At 41.2% G+C, this 23198-nt stretch overlaps 3 protein-coding genes across 3 annotated transcripts in view; 2 read left to right on the forward strand and 1 right to left on the reverse strand.

Annotated features, from left to right (window-relative positions):
* Nucleotides 1–520: 520 nt before the first annotated feature.
* On the reverse strand, nucleotides 521–5598 carry cmpk2 (cytidine monophosphate (UMP-CMP) kinase 2, mitochondrial). Its single transcript, XM_020640721.3, has 5 exons — nucleotides 4900–5598; nucleotides 3636–3750; nucleotides 3093–3294; nucleotides 2676–2909; nucleotides 521–1361 (listed from the first exon to the last, which is right to left on the reverse strand). Exons 1-5 carry the CDS (start codon nucleotides 5494–5496, stop codon nucleotides 1241–1243), a joined length of 1269 nt encoding a protein of 422 aa, XP_020496377.2. The 5' UTR covers nucleotides 5497–5598; the 3' UTR covers nucleotides 521–1240.
* rsad2 (radical S-adenosyl methionine domain containing 2) lies at nucleotides 5542–9043 on the forward strand. The gene is made up of 7 exons (XM_029278648.2): nucleotides 5542–5590; nucleotides 6351–6755; nucleotides 6852–7013; nucleotides 7137–7366; nucleotides 7443–7592; nucleotides 8261–8293; nucleotides 8597–9043. The coding sequence occupies exons 2-7, from the start codon at nucleotides 6410–6412 to the stop codon at nucleotides 8759–8761; spliced, it is 1086 nt and encodes a 361-aa protein (XP_029134481.1). The 5' UTR covers nucleotides 5542–5590; nucleotides 6351–6409; the 3' UTR covers nucleotides 8762–9043.
* A 1697-nt stretch (nucleotides 9044–10740) lies between these two features.
* The window catches only part of rnf144aa (ring finger protein 144aa), a 34725-nt gene continuing 22267 nt past the window's right edge, over nucleotides 10741–23198 (forward strand). Inside the window, exon 1 of the mRNA XM_020640708.3 lies at nucleotides 10741–11393. The gene's annotated coding sequence lies outside the window, so the exon portion shown is untranslated. The remainder of the gene's footprint in view (nucleotides 11394–23198) is intronic.

Consider the following 23198-nt stretch of genomic DNA (forward strand, 5'->3'; position numbering starts at 1 on the left):
ACCTCTCCACTCAGTAAAACATTGGATTGCTGTAATTGGTAGTAGGAGTAATCCATGGGCTTATGTGGGGGAGCACTGGAATGACATTGATATACAGCGCTCCATTAATTGCCATATGAATAGGGTCTGCAGTGGTTGGCGCTCTGCTGATGCATCACAGTAAAAGAGATGGGTCACTCTGTCTTCTCCAGCCCGCAGCTTTGCCAAGCTCATAATTACTAAAACCTCCAATTAATCTTCCCATCACATAGGCCAAATACACACTTCCTCCATATACTGTATAAATGAATTACAGTGTGCTCTTAGTAAATGTGCAGGCCTTTGTGTATGTGTGTGTTAGCACAAATAGGTGTGCATGCGTATGTACTTTATGCTCACAGACTTGAGTGTCCATACCCATGAGAACATTAAGGATAAACAGCACTATATGTTCTTCAGCTCCACTGTGAGCCACCCAGGACATCAATACAAGTAGCATTAGTTGTGTCAGTGCCACACCGTCACAGTTACACAACTGAAATGACTTGCTTGCAACTTTTATTTTGTATGTCTACAGGAAGTTTTTATACATGCCTATAAGCGCGCTGGAACACAAGTTTTTGTAATTACTGTAACAAACTTTTTACTCTGCTTCTGTGAGACACCCTTTCCTCAGAGACCAACCAGATTTAGTGTAATTTTCTTTTAATATAAAACTTAACAAAAAAAAAAACTAGATCTTTTCATTTTACGTGAATTGAATCCTGTATTTTTGTATGTGCTTTTATTCTTTGTGTTCTTGTGTCTGTGTGTGTATGTAGTGCTTCATCCTAGTCCTGATTGTGTGTTTATTTTATGTTTACCTGGTGCTTATATAAATGTATATATCCATTCCTCAGTATCTGTTTAAATCATTTAATATTGTCATGAAGTGCAGCTACACTGTATGCGATTTGTAAAAACTCAAATAGCACTTAAGCACATTGTCAACACATTCATATCTGCACTTGTGTGTGTCTAAATGTGTGCATGCATGTGTGTGTCTGCATCATTATGTATTCCTGATCATAGCACACAGTTCTTTTGGCCCCTGGCCATTCAACCTTTGCTCATTCTGAACAGCATCTCCCAGCCACAGTCCAATCTGGCCGTCAGCCTCCTACTGTCACATACACAACACCTTACTGGCACCCAGTGGTGAAAGGAGGTACTGCATCCACTTGATGCTTGGCCGACAGCAGGGGGAGATGGAGATGATTGTTTACAAGTGGCATTTGCCCCTAATTAAAAGCAGCACTTGTTGGAGCACTTGGTCTGCAGGAGGACTAGCATCCACGGTGACGCAGGCTGGCCCACTGATCCTGTGGTAAGCCTCCTCCACTCTGCAGAGACACACAAACACAAACATCATATCAGGAAATGAGGAAAGTAAGCATATAAACAGTACAAATTACACTTTTAATTACACAGAATATTTTTGATTTTCTGGACTTTTGGGCAATCCGGCTGCTCACAGTCTTGGCGAGGAGTAAGGAGAGGGATGAAATAGAAAAATATTGAAAATGTCTTCATGAAAAAGCAACACAGATGGCCATTTCCTGTGACAAATGAAGAATCAGAATGACTATCTTTCACTCGCCCCAGCAACCCAGTCACCTCTCTCCATTCTCCTACTCTGCTGGCCCAACATCTGGCCGTCCCGTGTGGAAAGGCCATTATGTCAGGACAGAGGATGAATGAAAGTAGCCATCGACCTGTCTTCGCAGCGACTAACAGGGCAGCCAGTGTCTGCAAGTTTTGACCGGCTTAATGGAGCACAACAGCTCAGCAACTAATCACCTGTTCTTTCTCATCAGCCGCTTCCCCCCGTGGGACAGTAATTGATTGTTAAGTGTTTGATGGATCAGACTAAGACAGAGCTGACCTGACTCAGTGAAACGAGCTGTACAGTGTGAAGCCCCCATCTGTGTTTTTTTTTTTTATGTTTTCACACTCAGAGAGAACTTCTTTATTATCACAGACTGGAAAACAATTGTCCACACATGTCACACAGTTAAGGGTATCTACTGAGATTTCTCTCACTCTCTTTTTTGTGGTTGTTCATTACCCCCTCTGGTTGCAGAAGAACTCTTGTGCTTGATTTACGACAGATTAAGAGTCCGATAATGCCATCAGTAGACACCTTTATGAAAGAACTTTGTTATGTTACGATGTACACTTGCTAGAAAATATCCATAGAATACAGTTATTCAGTCTGACACCTTATAATACTGGTTTGAAGTCTTGTTTATTTTCAAAACTGGAGGGAATTGTTTATGAATAGTTCTTTTCCATTGCAAATTTACTTAAGTTTTATCCTTAGAGGACAATAATGTGTGTTACAATATTTTCAATGATTATGTATTTACACTAGTTGAATTGCAATCATTTTTCCTAACAGGACTTTGCTGCTTCGTTTAGATCAATGGATCCAGATATCAAGAATTTTCATTTGGCTTTTTGTAGATTCAGGTGTTCAATTTCACAATTTTGTGATGTTTAGTAGACTGAAAAATAACTGGAGTAATGAAAGTTATTAATTAAGTAATTTAAGCTGCCTCGAATTTTAAGTGCATACGTGGAAACTTGTCAAATCGACAAAAAACATGTAAAATGTAAAAAAAATAATAATAATAAATGTAATCTAGATATCTCACTTGAGTCTGAAAAGCTGGTTGTGGTCTAACTCTTGCTCCTCTGCAGTCTCTCCTTGACCTCGGTCCCTCAGCCTCCTTTTTCTCTCCTCAGGGTCCAGTGTGAGTAAGACCACCAGGCTGGGCTGCAGCAGGTCAGTGGGCCACCTGTAGACCTCTGAACCCTCTGCTGGAAGGTTGCACACAGGACCACTCACTGCTGTGGCTATGGCATAGGCTGCTGTGCTGTGCCAGAATCTGGGGAAAGATAATGGATTTAACAGCAGAAGATGGATAGATAAATGGACGATCAGGCACAGGAGCATGGGGGTTTCACTGAATTCAACTTTTAGATCCCTGTGGAATGGATCTTAGTCCCCACCTCTATCAGAAAACAGGTCGGAAAACAGGCAAACTTCACAACACCTCAGCTGTCTGTACCTGTCAACGATGACAGGTGTCTTCATTCCCTCCTGGCCTATTGCCTCAGCTGTGATATAATTCCCTACAGCGTAGAAGGCCCTGCGGAAGAGGGGCGGCTCCCGATCAAAGCGGGCCCTCAAGGGGGACAGGCACTGGGGAGGCGAGCGAAGAAGAGTGGCTCCAAGAGCATTCTTCAGAGACTCAGTCAGCGTGGTCTTACCTGTGAGGGAAGGAGCAAAGGGTGAGTTCAAAAATGAAAGGTGTAATAAAAACATAAGTTTGGGTACATTTAAGGAGAAAAAAAGAGAATATTTGTTTGTGTTTCAAAGTGACGCTTAACCCGCCATCCTTCCTACATGGGTGAGTTTTGTAAAGAGTATTTGATGAGCGAGATCTTCAATAAAACATTTCCACATTGCTATAACTTCTCTGAGGTCATGACACGTGATCCTCCATTAGGCCAGACTCACCAGCAGATAATAGCTTTAGCAGAGAATAACAGGCCATCTCTCTTAAATGAGACATCTATACATCAAACTGTTTCAAAGTAATGGCATTAACCTGTGGCATCCAGGCCCTCTATGACAATAACAGGGAAGTCTGGTTTACTTCTGGCCTCCACTCGGCTGGGCAGCAGCTCCAGAACAGATGTCGCCTCTGGGATGATGTCAGCGCTCTGCGGCACAGACACAGTCAGAGAAGAGGCAGGAGGGAATACACACTACAATGGACCAGCTTGCACTCATAGACACATCCAAGAAACTAGAGCATCTTTTGGGCTTCACTGCTACACCCTCAGCTACCACACCGGGGTGCCATTTTGCCACATCATGCATTTACAGAAATTGAGCATAATCACACCACAATAATATTACTCTGACATCACACTCAGGATAGGAAGCTCAGATACTGTTATTATGTCATACTGCTGGATTCAGGTTTACTAGTTGTACAGATAAAGAATTTAAAATAAACATTTTAGGGGTTTATCAAATGTTAGAGCTCCTATTAGGAGTTTTTATCTGGTCATACAAAAGACTGAAATAAAAAAAAAAAATCATCCTTCTTTATAACCTACAGCAAATAACTATTTCAAGTGTGTTTTTTATCTGCCTGTGACCAATGCCACGAGTTAGGTGTCAGATATGATGATTTCCAACATGCTGCAGAAGCATTTTTTTTTTTTTTTTTTTTTTTTTTTACATATTCCACTGCAAAAAATGAACAATTACAGATACAATTGAAAGCTGAAAATATTTTTCATCACCAACAACTATGAAGCACATTGAGTCTATGCTTGTCATATCAAATGTGCTGTGTAAATAAACTTGACTTGACATTACACAAGAAACATTTATTTTTGATGAAGAAAAGAAGCCATGAGAGTAAGACCTGCTGTAAGAGTGCCAAATCCCATTTCCATGATATCCACTGTTTCCTTTTGTGCACATTTTCATGTTACTAAATAAATGTGTCTTTATTTAAAGCCTATGTATAACCCTGTAGTGCAGTACTATCAGAGTGAAATTAGCCACTTATAAGCAAACAGAAATACAAGATGTAGCTGGTGGCTGAAAGATAATGCATAACATTTTTATATTTGATTGTGGTAACACCTGAGTAATAATACATATGTTACACATGGTTTCATGACGACAATTTGACAAATGTTCTACATTTGCTTGCCAGCAGTATGATGTGAGCGTCCCCACCCCTCTCATTAGAATGACGTCGAGTTCAAATGGAATATGGTCAATATCTTGGCACCGTTTGCTTTTATAATTGCAAAACAGGCAAATGCATTTAATAACGGGACATAATTAACCTCTTTCAGAACTTCACAGGCCTCCTCAAAGTTGTAGAAGACATCGGAGTTGATGATGTTCAGAGTAGCTGGGTGAAATTCTGGCGCCTCGGATGGCACAACACAGAAATCCCTCGACATTTCCACCGCCCGGTTGTCTGACTCTTTCCACAGACACTGAGTCCACTGCTGGCCGTCCTCACCTCTCAGGTATGAACACACAAGCACTGGCTCATGCTGAAGTAACTCTCGCAGAACTCGCTCGGACAGAGATGCGCTCGGAGACGTGTCTTTTAAAAAGTAGCCTTTGAGGAGAGAGTCTTTGACATTTGGCAGGAACGAGCACATGGGAGACAAGTCGCACTCTTTCGGCATTTCTCTCAACAGTTTCTGCTTCAGCTCCGCGTAAAACTTGGCTCCCTCGACTCTATCGCTGCTGCAGACGAGGAGAGAATAACACCTGTCGTTGTTTTGGACATTGCTGAACACACGTGACACTTCTTTCCCCCGGCTCTTTTCTTGTATTGAAAAATAGACAGGTTCTCCATCCAGCTCGACTGAAAACATCCGAGAGGACCACCGTGGAAGGAGAAGAAGAGACATGGTGCGACGAGCCATCTGTTACAGCTGCAGTCCCGGTCAGCAGTCTAAGCCTGCTTCATTGCAGCGAGTTACACTAAGTCAGTGTGGGCCGCTGCAGGGGAAAACGAAAGTAAGTCCACCATGCTGGAGAAACGAAACTTATCGAGCACAGTCAGCTGGTGACACACAAGGGCAGCACGTTTATTGCTGATTATGGGAAACTCAGAGTTATGTTTAAATAGAAATGGCACTGAAACTGCTGGGTGTGTCACAGTGAGGTGTTGTTTACTTGGCAGCTGCTCACCATGTCAATTTTACTGGGGCGAGAGTACGAATTAGCCGACGTGAACTGTAGAAAAGTGATAGGCTGTTATAAAGTTTAAATAATAAAACAGTGTATATAATGTAGGCTAATATAAAAATGTTGAGAAAGGCATAGGTCTACTCTAGACAAAGTTTGGGCGTAACTATTTTTACTTTTTTTTTTTTTTTTTTTGCAAAACACGAAAAGTTTGCCAGCATGTACAAACAGACAATGCTTGCATTCCTTTCAAAGCTGAATAATCCTTAGTATGCAGAGTAATGTGTGCTCACAAGCTAAGGATGAAAAGTCTGGCAAAATTAAATAAATAAAAAAATCCATAATTTAACTTCCTGTTAAAGTCAAATGCACCTTTAAATGTGTACGCCCGTATCATTACGATGATCTAAGTGCTTATTAGCCTACTATAATTGGCTGGTTACAATTTCACGAGTCACACTTCATCAGAGTCATTTTCCACCCACGCCACACTAACTTTCGTTTTCGGTGTTTGTAAACAGAAACTCAGCTGCCCAGCTGATCGACTTTCCGTCCTCTCTCTCTCTCTCTTCATGGTCCACCCCTGCAGCCGTATATTTAAGGAGCATCGGCTTCAGCGAGCAGGACAGGTGTGATAGGTGTTTGAAGATGGATCTCTCCTCTGTGTTCGCGTCTTCCATGCTGCTGCTGCTGCAGCTCTGCATCCGCTCCCTGCAGCTCTGCATCCGCTCCCTGCACTACTTTCTGGCCAGCTTATATTCCAAAATTTGTGACTGGAGAGCCGGAGTCTGCAGGGCAACAATCTCACCTCCGCCTACTCACAGCAAACTGGAGGAAAATAAAGTCCAAGATTCGACGACTCCAACAAGCGTTAACTATCATTTCACACGCAAGTGTAACTACAAATGCGGATTTTGCTTCCACACTGCGAAAACATCGTTTGTCCTGCCTCTGGATGAAGCCAAGAGGGGCCTCTCACTTTTGAAGGATGCTGGTAAGTTAGACAAATCAATAAGCATTCTGATCTTTTGCAAAAGTAGCCTACCTAACCTCTTTGCATAAAGTTAAATGTATCTCATTGTTTGTCAAGGCATGGAGAAGATCAACTTCTCCGGGGGAGAGCCATTCTTGCATGATAAAGGAGATTTTCTTGGGAAATTAGTTCAGTTTTGTAGACTGGAACTTCAACTCCCAAGTATCAGCATCGTCAGCAACGGAAGCATGATTAAAGAAAGTTGGTTCCAGAAATATGGTAAGTCGTCAAATTAGCGTCAGTCATGTTTTTTCAACTCTTTGTATTTATAGTCAATGAAGAACACTCCTTGAGCTGATGCAAATGATCTACATCATCTACATGATCCGCTCACTCCATCAGGTGACTATCTGGACATCCTGGCCATCTCTTGTGACAGTTTCAATGAGGAAACCAACCAGCTGATCGGCAGAGCTCAGGGCAAAAAGAGCCACCTGGACAACCTTTATAAGATCTGCAGCTGGTGCCAGCAGTACAAGGTGGCGTTCAAGATCAACTCTGTTATCAACACATTCAACGTGGATGAAGACATGACGGAGTCCATCACGTGGCTTAACCCAGTGCGCTGGAAGGTAACACAAGAAAACAGAGAGTGTATGTTTTGGTAGAAAAGGGACACAGGCTCAAGCTTTTTTTTTGTGTTTTCAGGTGTTCCAGTGTTTGTTGATTGAAGGGGAAAATGCAGGAGAGGAGGCCCTGAGAGAGGCAGAGAGGTTTGTCATCAGTGAAGAGCAGTTCCAGGAGTTTCTGGATAGACACAGCAGTGTCTCCTGCCTGGTTCCAGAGTCCAACGAGAAGGTAGGACTTCAAATATGATTGTAGTTCTGAGTCTTTTTTTAAGTAGCATTGATGTACCATATAATCCTTGTCCGTCAGCATAGTTTTGCCTGGTAGCATGCTAACATTTCTGAACTAGTCATGAAGTAAAGTTGAGGCTGATGGGGATTGTATCAGTTTGCAGATGTTTAATTGTAGATTTAAGTGAAGAAAAGTAAAAAAAATGTTGACAGAAAAAAGGACAAAGTCGTGAGGTAAAGTCAAAGGATCACCAAAGTCATGAAGATTAATTCATTTGAGTACAAAATCTCCATTCAATAGACATCCTTCTTACATCTGTTTTTTTTTTTTTGGGGACCCAACAGTAGGTCGCAGGGCAGTTTTCAGTGGGTCATGAAATATCAAACATAGTTAAAACAACAACACAAAACAGCGAATGGCCGATCAGCCACATCTCACTATCTCTTGGTCCAGCTTGTTTCCACTTTGGCACAGGCCACGCCTTTAGGTGGTGGAAGAAGGACATGAGAAATAAAAGAAGATAAATTCACCCTGCATCCTGTCAGAAAAGAGATTAGGGATTGTATTAGGGACGCAGCATCATCAGTTATGTTCAGAGCATGTAAATAGTTGGACAATATTAAGAATAAGTGTAAACCAAAAGTTAATATGTGTTGTCTTCTTTACAGATGAGGAATTCCTACCTGATCCTGGATGAATATGTAAGTACCTTCTATTGTTGATAACACACAACTCTTAATACTCATGTGATCCTTTCCTTTAACCATAAATAGAAATGGGCCTGTAAGTTTGGTGGACAGTTTGTTTTTGATTGCTAATACTGAAGGGCAAGGCTTAAGTTTGGCCCAATTTAAAAACACTCAAGTTTTTTTTAATGATTTGTCTGAGGTCAAATAAAACTCCCGTGTTTGCCTTCTAAGTGTGACATTCACAGGTAACTAACAGCATCTAAGGTCAACATTTAAACCTTTAACTGATTCACTCTTTCTTCTTCTTTTTTTCAGATGCGATTCCTGGACTGTCGAGAGGGAAGGAAGGACCCATCCAAGTCCATCCTTGATGTCGGTGTGAAGGAGGCCATATGCTTCAGCGGCTTTGATGAAAAGATGTTTCTGAAGAGAGGAGGGAAATATGTGTGGAGCAAAGCCGACATGAAGCTGGAGTGGTGAAGATCTGCAGCAATGACAACTTTTTTATTAGTCGTAGCACTAATCTTTTGGACAGTATTATTATTATTCGTTTGTATTTCTTTACAGAACTTCATGTCCTTCATATGGTTTGATAAAAAAAACTGTGAATATGTGAAATTCTATGATAGAAGCTTGCACAAAAAAAAGCTTGCAATTTTTTGTAATATGTGAAAAAAATATATATATTGATGTTTCCTTGCATTGCATGCACTTGTATTAGCAAATGTAACAGAACAATAAAGTTTATTTTTCATTATAACATCTGTTGTGTTTTGGTCATTATCTTCCATTATGTCTGATTGGATTTATTCGATTGATGTCCCTGCAGGTGGGAAACAGTTAACAGTGCATCACTTTTTATTTAAGTTAACTGGTCATAAAAATGTTTCCTGAAATGACCTCCCCATTATAGAAGAACACAAATGGGCCAATGATCTGGTTCTTCTAATAACTTGTGTTCCAGGAAAGAGGAAGAAACCTTTTTTGAATGGATGCCATAAACCTTGAGCCAGTTTTTCCTGTTTTTGAGTTTATTGTGTAGCAAATCTGTCAGGTCATCAACCCAACCGCTGCTTAGTCACAACAGTTTGCGTACATTTTAATTGTTGCTTAACTGAGCACACTGTCCTCTCCACTTATACTCAAAGTGCAGGCTGCTGCTTCTTGGTAAAAGACAGCTGTATACAGAGATCCTTATATTGATATAAAAGCTGATCAGAGCTGGGTCAACTAAACGAATAAGTAAAGGTAGTTGGACCCAATACGAAAGGAAAACAGTGGATATAAGTCTTCAAGTACTTCATGGTTCTACCTCTGACAATGTCTGATATAGTTTCAATAAATCGACTACATACAGGTTGTATGAGGTCATTTGTATTTGCATATTTTAACTAAGGTTTCACTTCTTGCAAATTAGAGATCATATAAATGTGATTCTGAAACTTAAACGACATCATGATCTACAGACTGAAAGACAATTTGAGTAAAGGAGAATCAGGTCTGCTTTAGCTGATTTCCTTTCACACAATTTGACCAAAAGGAAATAAAAAAAATTAAAAAAACAGAAACCAAACTACACCTCCACTTATATTTTTTCATTGTTATGGTTTAAACTGAATATTTTGAGAAATAGTTGCAGGTGCTCATGTTGAAAATGAGGCCTAGATGAGAACATTAACTTAGAATAAGCTTCATTGACTAAGTATGCTGTAATACTGTAGACTATATATATACTTAAAAGAAAAACATACTTTAGGTTTGAAGTTGCTGTCATTGATACAGCCCAGGAAGTAAGAAAGAGATACATAGCTAGCGATAAGGACAACAAAAACATGGAATAATAATTTAGCCTATATCAATTGGTGAGGATTGTGAAACGTCAATATAAAAAATATGCATCTATAGAGTTTGTGTATAAAGTAGGGTGCACATATTTTACTATGATGGATGATATGTGCAGTGTGCATATAAAACTGTAAATGTAGAATTGATTTTTTTTTTTTGCCATTATAAAGGCTGTATTATTTGTCTAATTTGCTCAACACTTGTAAAATAACCAGGTGCAGAAACTAGTTTCTACCACTAGAGGGCAATATAAACGTAACAATTTTAATTCCAACCATAGATTGTATTCATAGACTGTAAATATTGAGACTGTATTACAGTCTTTTTTCAAATTAATAATTTATTTTATTTTATTTTATTTTTATTCCTCATATAATATCATTAACAAGCAAAGTCTGACCTTCACACTTTTAAATGGGCACAAAGTGGACAATTACAGACACAAATTAATAGCCTACGTTCATAAGACAAACGTTTTAGAATATGATAGACTAGTTGTAGAAAATATACTGAGGCGTCTATTCAGGAATCAAGAAGTATATATATATTTTTTGTTAATCTCAGTTTTCAACCAGTCAGACGCTTTGAAAAAGGGGGTTACAGCTTTTCGCCAGCAGGGGGAGCTGTCGTTTGTGTAAAGGGGACTGGCGACTGGGCTCTGCTGTAAAAACGCAGACGGGAACCCTCTCACGAACAAATGGCGTCCCTCCAGTGCGAAGCAGATGATTTCCCACCGAGCACGGCAGCAGGGACGGCGGAGAGGTAAACACACCGCCCCCCTGTTCGCTTCCTGTGCAGCCAGAGAGCCTGGTGCTTTCCGCGGGATCGTGTTGCTGGCTGTCGGCTGGACGTTGCGCACTCCTCGGTAATCGAGATTATACCGCTGTTCCGGCGTGCAAACAATCCTACTGTCAGGCAAAACAGAGGAGAATCTCAGCTGCAGCTTATTCTCTCCATCTGTTTGTTTATTTGTCTAATTTCACCGATGGTGGTTGGTGTTCGGGTTCACCCGGGCCTGATTTCAGGCGTTGCACGCGACAGTAGCAGGTCAAATGTTTCCACCCCGACGTCGGAGGGACATATAATGAACATGGGCATTACCCCCTCAGAAATATCCTCCTCCTCCTCCTCCTCCTCCTCCTCCTCCTCTTCCTCCTCCGACGCCTGACTGGTTGGCTGTCTCTCCGCTAATCCAATTCAGAAGATCATCTTTTCCACCTTTTCCCTGAGGTTACACCATCAAGACGGCGTTGTCTCAGAAAGCCAGGTAAGGTTTGCTGCTTTTATAGCGTGTTGGGGGATCAGCTGTAGCACTTTATGTCCACCCTGTCTTTATTAGAAACCACTGTCGCATTTTATTTTCGCCATTTCCTCGCTTTTACACCAAGATATGTTGCTCTTAGCTTACAATTGTCAAGCTTGTTAACTGTTTGTTGGCCTGTCTTGGAACAAACTGCTGTTGGGGATGGATGACAAAGCTTTGGCTGCAGGTAGCTGCTTAAAAATGACATCAGTAGCCTACGGTGTTGTGTGTGTTGTGTGTGTGTGGGTGTGTGTATATGTGCGTGTTGCTGACACTTGATCAGAGTTGCTGTAGTTGTTGTTCAATCATGTTTGTTTCTCATAGAGCAGCTGCAGAGTGGAGCTCTGAAAGGTCACTCTCTCTGCCCTGCTATTTCCATTTTAAGCAGCATGTCCCCCCTCAGGGTACAGTCAGATTATAGGCAGAGCAGTGAAACCGGGCTACTAGACAAACAGAGCATCTCTGCAGTCAGTGTTAGCCAAGGCTGTGAGGTTTGTGCTTCATCAAATGCATCATCTCTGTCCCACCTGAACGGAGGGTTTTTGTCTTTTATGCAGTCTGATCCTCCTCTAAAGTTGGCTCACATGAATAGTATTATTCTCAGGGACATGTGTTTTAAATCTTGTAAACTAAGGAAACACATTTATGGTTTTAGTTCTTGTGTGACATGCTCCATGTCATTTATTTGCACATGTTTATAAGTGCCAGCCTTTGTCTGTGTGTAAACTTGATGAAATATGTTCAAAATATGTGGAAATAAAGTCCTTCCTGTTGTTACTCTTCGCTTTTAAGAACCCTCCCATTGTCTGCAATTGATTATCTCTCCAATTTCATATGACTGGAAACACAGGCTTGCTCTTCCTCTGACAGACATGTTTAGGGAATGTAGCATTTCCACACACACACACACACACACACACACACAGAGACACACACACACACATGCACTCACGCACTATATGCGCTGAAGAGTGATGTTGTGATGCACTTTCCCCCCTTGCTCCTCAGAAAGCACCCTGTTCCCATCGGGGGAATAAAAAGCATCACACTCCCTGCTGCAGATTTGTTCAAAACAAGAAAAAAAAAAAAGCTGGTCTGTACAAAACAGCAACACATTCCTCAAGAGTGGCCAGCAGTAGTCAGCTTTGTTTCCCAGAGGAGAGAGGAGATATGTTTACTTAAAGAGTGAGAAGGCATGAGGTTATGATGCCCGGAGCTCCACAGGGAATACAGTCAGGATCAAAAATACACTCCCATGAATGTATATGGAAATATGCAGGCGTAAACATAATTTGGGCCTAGGAGTGGCTATGATTGTTTTGTTGGGCTGTGTTCACCTTGTACAACAAAAGCTCTCTCTCTTAATAAATGTTTATTTAAGCCTTTCATGGCCATTCAACGACATTTCTTCATTTTGGAAGTTCCCTGCTGAACAGTCATTATGATGGTAAAGAAAGCTCGTTCTTTTACATGTTGGACCTTTTAAACAATAAAGCATTACACATCAGTTAGTTTGACCAAGTTATCTTGTGAGAAAGGTGGCATCAGGACTTTATTCTATGTATCACTCGGCCTTGGTGTCTTTAATTCAGTCTATTGAAATCACAAAATGCATCAAACAGTCCTGATTCATTAAAGCTGGTACATCTGAATCACACAACAGACTCTTATCTGACTGGATGCATCATCAATTAAAACATAGACAATAAATGTACCTAATACTAACAAGTAGCTGCTGGTGGTAACCATAGACACAAACTAATTAGCGATGGCAGTGGTGCCACAGAGGGCTTGGGTTGCTTGGCAGACGCCTTGTTTCAGTTAAGTTGAGGATCTAGTTGAGTTGGTGGGGAAAAGTAATTAGTTAATAATTACTTCTTACTAATATGCTGCTTGCGTAACGGTTGTTTGAGAGCAATATTACACTCCAAGTCAATATCAGCACTGCCGCGGTTTGATTGAAAGGGACCATGTACAGTGTTAAACATACAAACGTTGAGAGAGTTAGCTTAGAGCTAGTGTACACCTGCAGTCCCTCTGCAAACATCATAGGTACAAGGCCACAGGAGGCCAAGTGCCAAAAAAACAATCACAGACGTGCTCCATTTTTTCTCAGCACTCGCTCTCGTTGGGTTGCTTAAATATCACATGAGAAGTAGTGCCGATGTGCTGAATATTATCACCGTCTATGATTGGGTCATAAGCACTAGGTGGCAGGTCGTTAGCCAAAGAAAATCACGGCCGTGCTGATATCAGTATACATCATAACTGTGAGTGTGATTATTACACTACAGTTGTAAAGCGGCATATTCTATTGGATTAGTGAACGGTAATAAACAAGACAAATATTTTCCTACTTTGTTTATGTCAGCAAGTCACCACAGACCAGCTACTTTGTATTATCCCCCTCTGTCCCTCAGTGAAATAAGAGCCTTTTTGACAGTGGTTCTATTGCATTTGTTAGTCTGAGTTACCTGCTTGATTTGTGATGTGACGTTCATTTACACTTGTCAGAACACCTGAAGCTGAGTTATACTTGTAATTAAAAGTCCTAGTGCTGTTGTTCTCGATGTCAGTGCTTGTGAAAAGCCCCTTGTCCAATCAAATCATGCTCAGAACCTACTCTTACATAATCTTTAATATTTTTTGTACTTCCATGCCTCAGTGATGGATTATTAGCGCAAGACCTATATGGGTCTGAGAGTAATACGGTAAGGGGGTCGTGACTTTTTTCTGCCTCGCCTTCTGTATATATTGTACATGCATTCTGGCCTTTGATTTGTGGAGTGTCATGTTACATTGTGGTGCAATCACACAAGTGTGCCTGGGGAATAAACAAGGCAGCGCTTTGGTTTTCAGGTCATGAAGAGGACTGAGTAGGAGTCGGCTTTACTGTAGATCACACAGCAGTAGCACCTAATGTTAAGGAGATTAGGCAGCCTGAGACGGAGTTGATCTAGAAATTTAGTCTAAAAAGACTTGTAATTAAACCTCAATTGCTGTCTTGTAACCCAAGTCTTGTAAGAGCGACTGAATCGACTGGGTTCTGAGAGCACAGGCCATCAGGAAATGTCAAACTCCTGGTTAGGTAACTGACATTTCTAAAGAGACTTAGCTGTCTCAGATATACAGAACATTCCTGCAGTGTACATTTGTTGACTCACGCTTTTATTCTTGTAACATTTACACGTCTAGAGAAGTCATTTTGGTGTAATCTGACTCCAGGGGTTGTAGTCTGCCAAGGATTATGCAACAGCTTTAATGCCATTTCAGCTGCCTGTTTTGGTGAGTGTTTCTTAAGCTGCCTGTTTCCAGGTGAAATGTGTGTTTTTTGTGCCGGGGTTTGGTTTTGACTTGACAGGCAAGTCAACAAGTACCACTTGAGTACTCCTGAAATGAATGTTCATCGTCGCTCAGAGCGCTCTAACTGTGTGTGTGTGTGTGTGTGTGTATGTGATGGCTTTTTTCCAGCCAGTTAGGATCACGTCAGGATGATATGGGGATTGTTATGAGAGCATTATGTGATGCTCGTGTGTGTACGCCTTGCTTCTCCCAGACGGCTGCTTGGCATTTAGAAAGGTTCTCGAGGGCTCCATTTCTCTCCGACAGGTAGGGCTCGTAACTTAAGACACACCGCAGATTCTGCTTACCGTCTGACACTTTCCAGGATTGAGTGTTTTAGGAACGTGTACATTGCAGGAAGCTCTTCCCAGGAAAAAAGAACTATGAGCCATTTTTGAGCAGAAAACAATCCCTTTAGAGCTACAGCTCAGCAGCATCCATCCATACATACTGCCTGATGAAGTCCACAGCTATATTTTTAGACACAGATGTCATGGCAACACTGGATACATTTTTGTTTAGTTGTAGAATTTACTGACTCTTGCCGAAAACAGCCTGAATAGATGATGTAACTCCTTGTGTAGAGATGTTTCCAATGCAGCTCTTGTGGAGTTTAATTGGAGGAACAAACATTTTTAAAATCCTTCTAAAACAGTTTGTAGTTCTCATTTTGGTGTCCACCCACTTCCATCACACTAAATTGGCTTCTGTTGAAAGTTACATATTTGGAGAAAAGTCAGGATGAAATAGGCAGCATTTCTTTTTCCGCCCACGATGCACTCGATCAATTATAATTTCACAACAAATGACGTCTCTTGTCCATTAAACGCACACCACTCACACTTCTGCTCGGCTGGGAATGAACCAACACTCTGCTCTTACTACGTCGGCCTCTATCACTGATGCTCTCAACCTACACACACACAAAAAAAAACAAAAAACGGCACGCTACAACATGTCCGCGCTCGTCGTAACTGCAGAAATGTTGCAAATCCCAAACTGAAGGAGAAGAAGATGAGTCAGGAGGTAGGCCGGGATCTGGGAGTGCCAGTGAGGAGCCAGAAACTGGTGCAACCTGGCGTGGCATAAAGCACCGGCAAACGCAACGGGGGAAGACAACAGATGTACAGCACAGTGAATGTGTAAAGAACGAGTGTTCAGGAGAATTCTGTGAACAATATGAGTCAACAAGCTTTTATTCTGACTTCATCTGCTCTAAAATCTAAACTTATCTTATTGAATCTTATTGAAGGACCTGACTAAACCTTGGCACACAGTGGTAATAAGAACATTGTAGTTGTTTATGCTGTTTACCTGCCATAGAAACTGTAGCCTTATTTTAATGACTAGACTTATTAACGAGAAAAAAAACGAAGACTGGAACTTTAGATCTTAAGGAATGGTGAGATGAACTGTTGTGAAAATGTTTAGCAAGGTGTTTGTTCTCCTGAAGCCATGTCTTCTGCATGAGGATTTGCAAAGTACCTGATCAGTTGGCCTTTATTGCTGCTCTTTTTTTCTTTTTTTTTAGCATTGCTTGTCGTGTCATGCCCTCAGTAAAGATAATGAGACTCCATCAGGTTATCTGGAACAAGAAAGTCTTATTAGTAAGCCTGAACAATTTCCTCCTATGCCTATTATCCCTGTAATGGAATCCACTGTGTCCTCACTCTGTCAGTGGATGCCTCCACGGTGACACTTCTCACAAAAAAGTAAAGTAAATAAGTCATTAAAAAAATAAAAATAACCCAGGGTCCCTGAGAGGAATATCATGCCTGAAAATGGGCTGTATAGATTTATAAGGCCGAGAACAGCCGCTAAAGTGCATGCCATTTAAATGTATATGTGAAAAAGATGAACTGATAAATGCTTGTAGTGCTCGCACTTCCTTCAAGTGTCTGCCCTTTTTTTGTGAAGCAACTCACAGCCTGTAAACTGTTTCCTCTGGGCAGTTTTTATTGGCTCTTCATTCTTTGCTGCCCAACAACAGGACATCAGTGCATTTCCTTTCCTCCGGTTTTTGGCTCCCTCCTGCCCATCTTTCTGCAGTGGGACTCAGTGATAGTTTTACTTTACAAGGCAGCCTGTCGCCAACTTGAGGGCAGAATCGTAGTATGTTATTTCAAATGTATAAGATGGAAGAAAGCCCTCTGTGGAAGACAAAATGTTGACTGTCTTGAAAAAAAATCAAGTAAAAAAAAATTCCGTCTGCTCAGAATTGACTCAAGTTGCTTGAGAGTTGTTTGGGCTGCCTCCGGTGAGAGTGTGTGTGAGCGCACGCTGCAGATGAGGCCGTGGCCGGCTCTCTGTTGGAGTGGCTCACTCCTCGTGTGACCATGAACACTCCATTGTCCAGCAGAGTGACGGCAGTCCTCATCAGGCAGCAGTCACAGCGGCTAACTGTGTAGTGCTCTCATCAAAGTCATCTCACTGAAGGGTTAAAAATGTTGATATGATATTACACAATGTAAGTGTCTCCATTATTACAATGAGACAAATGGCTTGGGTTTTTTTTTATGTGTGTGTGTAAGGAGAGGTAGAACCAGCTCTCCTTACACAAACAAGAGCTCTTCTGTTCTTTGAAACATAGTGTGCACTAGAGACTAAAGACTATCCTCAAATATATTTTGACTGTGCTGCTTATTCTTTTCAATAAGGACAGACTTTGAGAAATAGCTACATTTGACGCTGATTTTATTCCCTCTTCTTTGAAAGCGTACAGGAGGGAAAAAAAAAACACCTTTTAGGGGGATTCATAAGGATTTAAAGGTAGAATGTGCGACTTTTTGATCCAGTAGATGTCGCCCATGAGCACCAGCATGAAACCAAAACAAACCGCTGTTTGCCGACACCTCGGCTATTATGAAGTGCCCACATGTTGGTTAACTCATAGCTTTATATTGCACATAAATAGACTGTTAACGACCCTGATCTAAAGACACGTACATGACATCTGAATAAGCAGTGATTAGTCAGTGATGTTATTCTTCTTTTCTCTCGTCCCCGACTAAAACAGCGTCATACGCAAGGCCGTCCTGTCCACCTAAACATGATGTAAACACGGCTGGCGGGACTCGGGCTTCTCTCTCATTACAGACAGTTATGAATCAGAGAGACATTTAAGGAGTATGTATAGATGTATTTATGTGTAAAATGTTGCACATTCTTCCTTTAAGACACCAGGCTTTGCTAATGTTTACAGGGCACTTAATGAATCTATGACTAAGGAGAACATTAGCAAAGTAAATGAACACATCCACTAGTGCACCTACAGTTTAAATATGTAAATAAAACATGTAACCGTAAATCAACCCCTGACTTATACCTAAGAATATACTCTTTACTTAATAATAAATTTAACACACAAGTTGTTGTTTTAAACAACGAGGTTTCAAATTAAAATCATGTGCTGCTCATGTTCTTTGTGTTCTTTTACATTGTGTCGCTTCAAATATTCACTCTTCAAGAAGTCAAGAAGTGTAGAGCCCTGCATGCTGTGGCTGTCTCAGTTTCTCTACATGTGTAATAACAGCTCACACAGTGACAGAGTGGATTTGTCCAGAGGGTAGTGTTGTGATGTGTGATAAAGCTGTTGTCATCTCAACAGTCTTTATGTTTAAAGGTATGGCAAACAAACAAGCTTTGAATGTTGACCTCATTGCGGGACGTGAGAGAACTTGATTGGATGAGCTCATTCCTGTGAGTGTGGACACCTGGTTTGTGATACACGCTGTAGTCATGAGTTAAACCAATCAGAGTTCATGTCCTGATGGATAGAGGGTGTGGAGCTTGAGTTTATCAGCTTGATGAGTTAATGTGTTAAAAACCCATTTCTTTTCCTTGGTTTTTACCTCTAGTTGAGTGTTTTATCCCAGAAGCAGTGTCTATTAGAACCTTTACTATTGTTTTGTGTTTTAATTCACTTTTAATTTTTGCTTTTACTTGTTTTTATGATGTTTTGGATGCAATGTATTTTGCCTGATTTACTGTACAGCACTTTGGTCTGCCTCGGCTGTTATAAATGTGCTATATAAATAAAGTCGACTTGACTTGTTATTGTTTTATGGCTCTGATACGAGAATCTCCGTGGGCAAACACACATTTTGATGTAACGAAATGTTGCTTTGAACAGGGGGAACTCCAAGTTGTCAACAGTCTCTATCTAGCAGCGATGGCCCACGGCCAAAAGGCGTCTTTTGTTTTTGTTTCAGAAACACTGCCAGAAATGTGCTCAGTTGTGTCACTTTCAGACGGCCTGTGAATGCAACTCTTCTTCTGTGGAATTGCAGCCTCTATGCCCTCAGTGGGTGTGACCTTGTGATTGTATGTTGTGTAGATGAAGATTCCGATTATTTCTGAAGAAAAGAAGCATTTAGTAAGGATTTGAGTCGACTTGAGTAACCATCAAAGATGTGTTTACACTGCAGCGTTTTTCTCATGTTTATTTGGGAAAGAAATTCACAAGGAATTCCAATGAGGCTCACTTCAAAGATGAAAGACAAGTGAAAAGTTCTGCCGGTCTATTCCCCTATTGGATGGAAGCACAAAGGGAATTTTGATGACTGCTGCATATTTCTTAAACTTGAAGAATAAACTGAAAGCAACTTCCCGCGATATAAAAGTGCAGAGAAGTCCAAACATGTTCGTACTAGTTTCATATTGTTGAAGAAAAAATGTTCTTTTTCCTTCTGGAGTAAGTGTGCGCAACATTTAGCTTCTACAGTGCAGGTAACATTGAAGATGGTCAGAACACTCACATGAGTGCTTTATGATATTATTTGCAGTAATCTGGTTATATGTTCAGTTAATGAGTGAAGCCGCAGAACAGGGGGGGGAACAGATTGCCGGCAAAGTCGACCCTTTGCTCTGGCTCTCTGTATCTGTCAATATAAACAGGGTCCATGTGGCTCGCCTGTCGTCTTCACTTAGATTCGGAGACGCTAATGTTCGCCTGGATGCATTTTTGGGGAGGAGAGGAAGCCTATTGTCCACTTGTTTTAAGGACTTATGGAGTCTGCCAGTGATGATGTCATTTGGAGCAAATAAGGACGCCCGTCTATCCACGTTATCTTGTTATTTTATCTTTATTATTGGAGTGTGGTAGATAACTGTGTGCCGTCATCCTCGGATAGTACAGTCTGGCTATGTTAGCCCAGACAATAAGACTTTGTTTAGTGATGTGCATATTACTCACCAATGTGTCATCAAGTCTGTGGGTGCTGTGAAGTCGGAGCAGCAGGGTGTGTTATCAGCTGTCTACTCCCCCCCTCCCTCCAGGTGTTGACAAACTTCATGGGCTGGGGAAAAGTAGACCAATCAAATGTAAACAAAAGAAACCGTCCAACTCTCTCAAAAAAAAAAAGAGAAAGATGAGTTTTTAGGACATTTAAAGTCAACAAGTGTCTCTCAGCTTGGTTCCATTTGGACAAGCAGTGATTTTTTTTCTTCAAATGTAGAAGCTTTAAAACTTCAAGGAACAAACAGGACATTTAAAAGCCACCGAATCTCATGAATATTTACAGTCAGTCATTAAGCCCTGCACAAGCTGCAGCTCGTTTGCCTAATGGTCTCTACTTAGGAGGCTTACATTGGCGTAGAAAGGAGTCCTTTTTTTTTTTTTTTTTTTTAACTTTTCACATCACTTCTTGTGTTCTGTCCCATCTCCTTACCGTCTCTGACTTTTCCTTTCCTTCCTCATCTTCTTCCCTTCCTCTTTCCTCCTCTTCTGTCCAAACTTGTTTGTCGTTTTGTTTCTGCTTTTTGGCTGATTACTCGGGAAAACTTTGTGTATGTTCATGTTTCGACTGGGCGACATTAGAGAAGTGAGACTCTGCTGACAGACAGTTTATATCAGTTGATGTGGTACAACACATTGCTGTTTCAGTAGGGATGCCCCCTATTACAATAGTCAACTCATTGTTACTGATGAAAAGAGTCTTACTCCGAAAGATGTATTTTTGCCTTTATTGGGAAAAAACAGTGGATAGACTCTGAAACCAGAGAGAGAGAGAGAGAGAGAGAGAGTGGAGGGAAGATGCCAAGGGCTGAGTCGAACCCGGGCTGCCCTTTGTACATGGGGCGTACAAAATAACTGCTAGGCCAACTGCCCCATTAGTTTTATAGGTCAGTTGGTCAAAAAAAAACAACCTCCTTTAAAGAACTGCATCTTGGCTGTTGTAACCTGCTGATCCTTCTGCTCTTTTAGGTAACTAACACATGTGTCATGTCAAGGTTGCACAGGTTATTGGAAGTCATTCTGACCTGTAAGCTTGATTCACTGAGGGAATAAATAAGCTATCTGATGCAGCATTACCACAACGTTTCACAACCATTGTTTACTGTGGTTGTTTAGATAGAAAGCGGCTTTATCAGCAAGGCTGAATCTAGCAGTCTCTTGAATAAAGTTTCAGAGGGCAGAGGCTGAAGAAGTTTTCATACATGTGTAAGTGTTTCTCTTTTTCAGAAACATTCAGCATCATTGATGTTTTACCTTTACAGTTAGCCATGTGGATAACAGGCTGTTTTATTTTCTTCATAATTCTCGTGCACTTTTTGCTAGATTTAAACTAAAGCACGGGTTGTTGTAAGCACAAGGACAAGATGAGATTTACAGGATCTGAAGAAAACAATGTTTCGTGTTGTCATCACCCAAACTGATCTTTAAGGTTAAGTAGAAACCACGAGGGCTCCAGGAAACAAATCAACGTTCTATACAGAGAGAGTTTAATTAAACTAAAACTCTCTGAATGGGACAGAATTATGGCAAAGGACCGAGTTGGGCATGAGACAATGGGTTTATTTGCCCTTTATACTCAGGCTTCACTGTCAAATGGACTTTGACTTGCTAGTCACCATGAAACATTCAAACCCCTCCCCACACACACACACACACACACAGATTCTCCACCCCACTCCAAAATACATCTGGTTGATTGTGTAACTCCTCTGGGCATGGAAAAACTAGGCCTATCACCACTCCTGGCACGGCCCCCCCCTACATGTCAAGGACAGACGGGGGGCTGTCCCCAACTGCTGCTCCTCTACCAAGGCATGTCACCTTTCACATTCTGCCATTGAGCTGTCCCAAAATAATAGTCCCTGTGCCAGGTCTCTGGGTCCTGAATGTGGGTTAGTAGAGAGTCGATAAAGAGAATAACACACTGAGCACGTAGGCTATAGCATGACTTCTGTGTGGTGTCACTTCTGTGTCATCCACACCAACCTATGGCCTATATTCTCCCACGACCTACATTCTGCCTGTAATAAAAGGGCTGGGAATAGATACTGGCATTTCTAAATGTTTTTTTGATTGTCACAAGATGAAAGTGGTGACATGTCACACGTTGATTCTATTTATACATGCACTGCTGTTGGAGATCAGATGGAGAAATAGCATTGACATCAATTGAGGGGGCTGTACATGTGTTAGTTAAAAGACTATAAAATGTTTGAATTAATAATTGACAGGGGTGTTTTTTATCTGCTTGTGGCGAAGGTTGTAGGGATGACACCCTGGGTTGGGTGCTCAAATTTGACGCCCATTTGCTTTTCTCAGGGTGGTCATTAAAAGGTAAACCATTGCTTATTGCAGCACTGCTTAATAGCAGGGGTAACTCTAGGTTCACTGCAGTGCTCACTTCAGGAGCACTGCAGAGGATGTAATAATTGTGTGGTATAGCAGCTGGTGACTAATGTTGGTGGAGTAATTTGTACCCTACGTTGGTCACATTGTGGATTTACCAACCCCGCTCTCCTAACACAAACACCATGAGAAATGTAATGCAGCAGAATATCTTTGCAGTGAGACAAATGTATACTCTGCCTTCTGGGGCTGAATCAAAAATATCAATACATAAATACAATGCAATATTTTTATCCCAGTTCAATATGGATTCCCAAAGTCCTGAGATCGGATTCGAACCCACGGCCGCTGTGACGAGGACTATGTACATGGAGCGTGACATAACCACTAGGCTACTGGCACCCCCACCCCCCCAAAGTGTTATGTCTGTTGGCTCACTCAGCTAACTTAGGCTCTGCTGTCGTGTTCTGGTCTGAAGCCCAATCTGAGGCTTATGTGTAGAAACAGAAACTTCATTTTTTTTGATTTACACATGAATTTGTAGACTCTAGTATTTTCCACGATATGTTAGGCGTTTTTTAAAGTGACCTAATCAGCTTCAATTACTAAACTCTTTTTTAAAAAGCTTTTCAGAAAATACTTAATTGTTGCAAAAGGCAACTGGTGGCCCTTAGATTTTGTAAGATTGTGTGGAGAAGGAGTAGAACATTTCCCCTTCCCATTCCAAGAGCCGGTCAAGTTTGTTTAATGCCAATGTGTCTTGATGTTAGGACGAAGCTGTACCCCTTATTTCTTTGCTGATCTTGCCCTTTGATGTGAAAGTTGTGTGCCCACTCCTGACTAAG

This window comes from Labrus bergylta, chromosome 18, assembly GCF_963930695.1.
Source record: "Labrus bergylta chromosome 18, fLabBer1.1, whole genome shotgun sequence".
In the NCBI taxonomy this organism is placed as follows: Eukaryota; Metazoa; Chordata; class Actinopteri; order Labriformes; family Labridae; genus Labrus; species Labrus bergylta.

Excerpts from the sequence above, each read along its gene's own strand:
- cmpk2 (XM_020640721.3), bottom strand. The coding sequence starts at position 5,496 with ATGGCTCGTCGCACCATGTCTCTTCTTCTCCTTCCACGGTGGTCCTCT. Across the intron at positions 3,295-3,635 it reads AGAGGGCCTGGATGCCACAG|GTAAGACCACGCTGACTGAG; the intron begins GTTAATGCCATT and ends CTTCCCTCACAG. Across the intron at positions 1,362-2,675 it reads AACCAGCTTTTCAGACTCAA|AGTGGAGGAGGCTTACCACA; the intron begins GTGAGATATCTA and ends GTGTCTCTGCAG.
- rsad2 (XM_029278648.2), top strand. The coding sequence starts at position 6,410 with ATGGATCTCTCCTCTGTGTTCGCGTCTTCCATGCTGCTGCTGCTGCAG. Across the intron at positions 6,756-6,851 it reads CTCACTTTTGAAGGATGCTG|GCATGGAGAAGATCAACTTC; the intron begins GTAAGTTAGACA and ends TTGTTTGTCAAG. Across the intron at positions 8,294-8,596 it reads ACCTGATCCTGGATGAATAT|ATGCGATTCCTGGACTGTCG; the intron begins GTAAGTACCTTC and ends TCTTTTTTTCAG.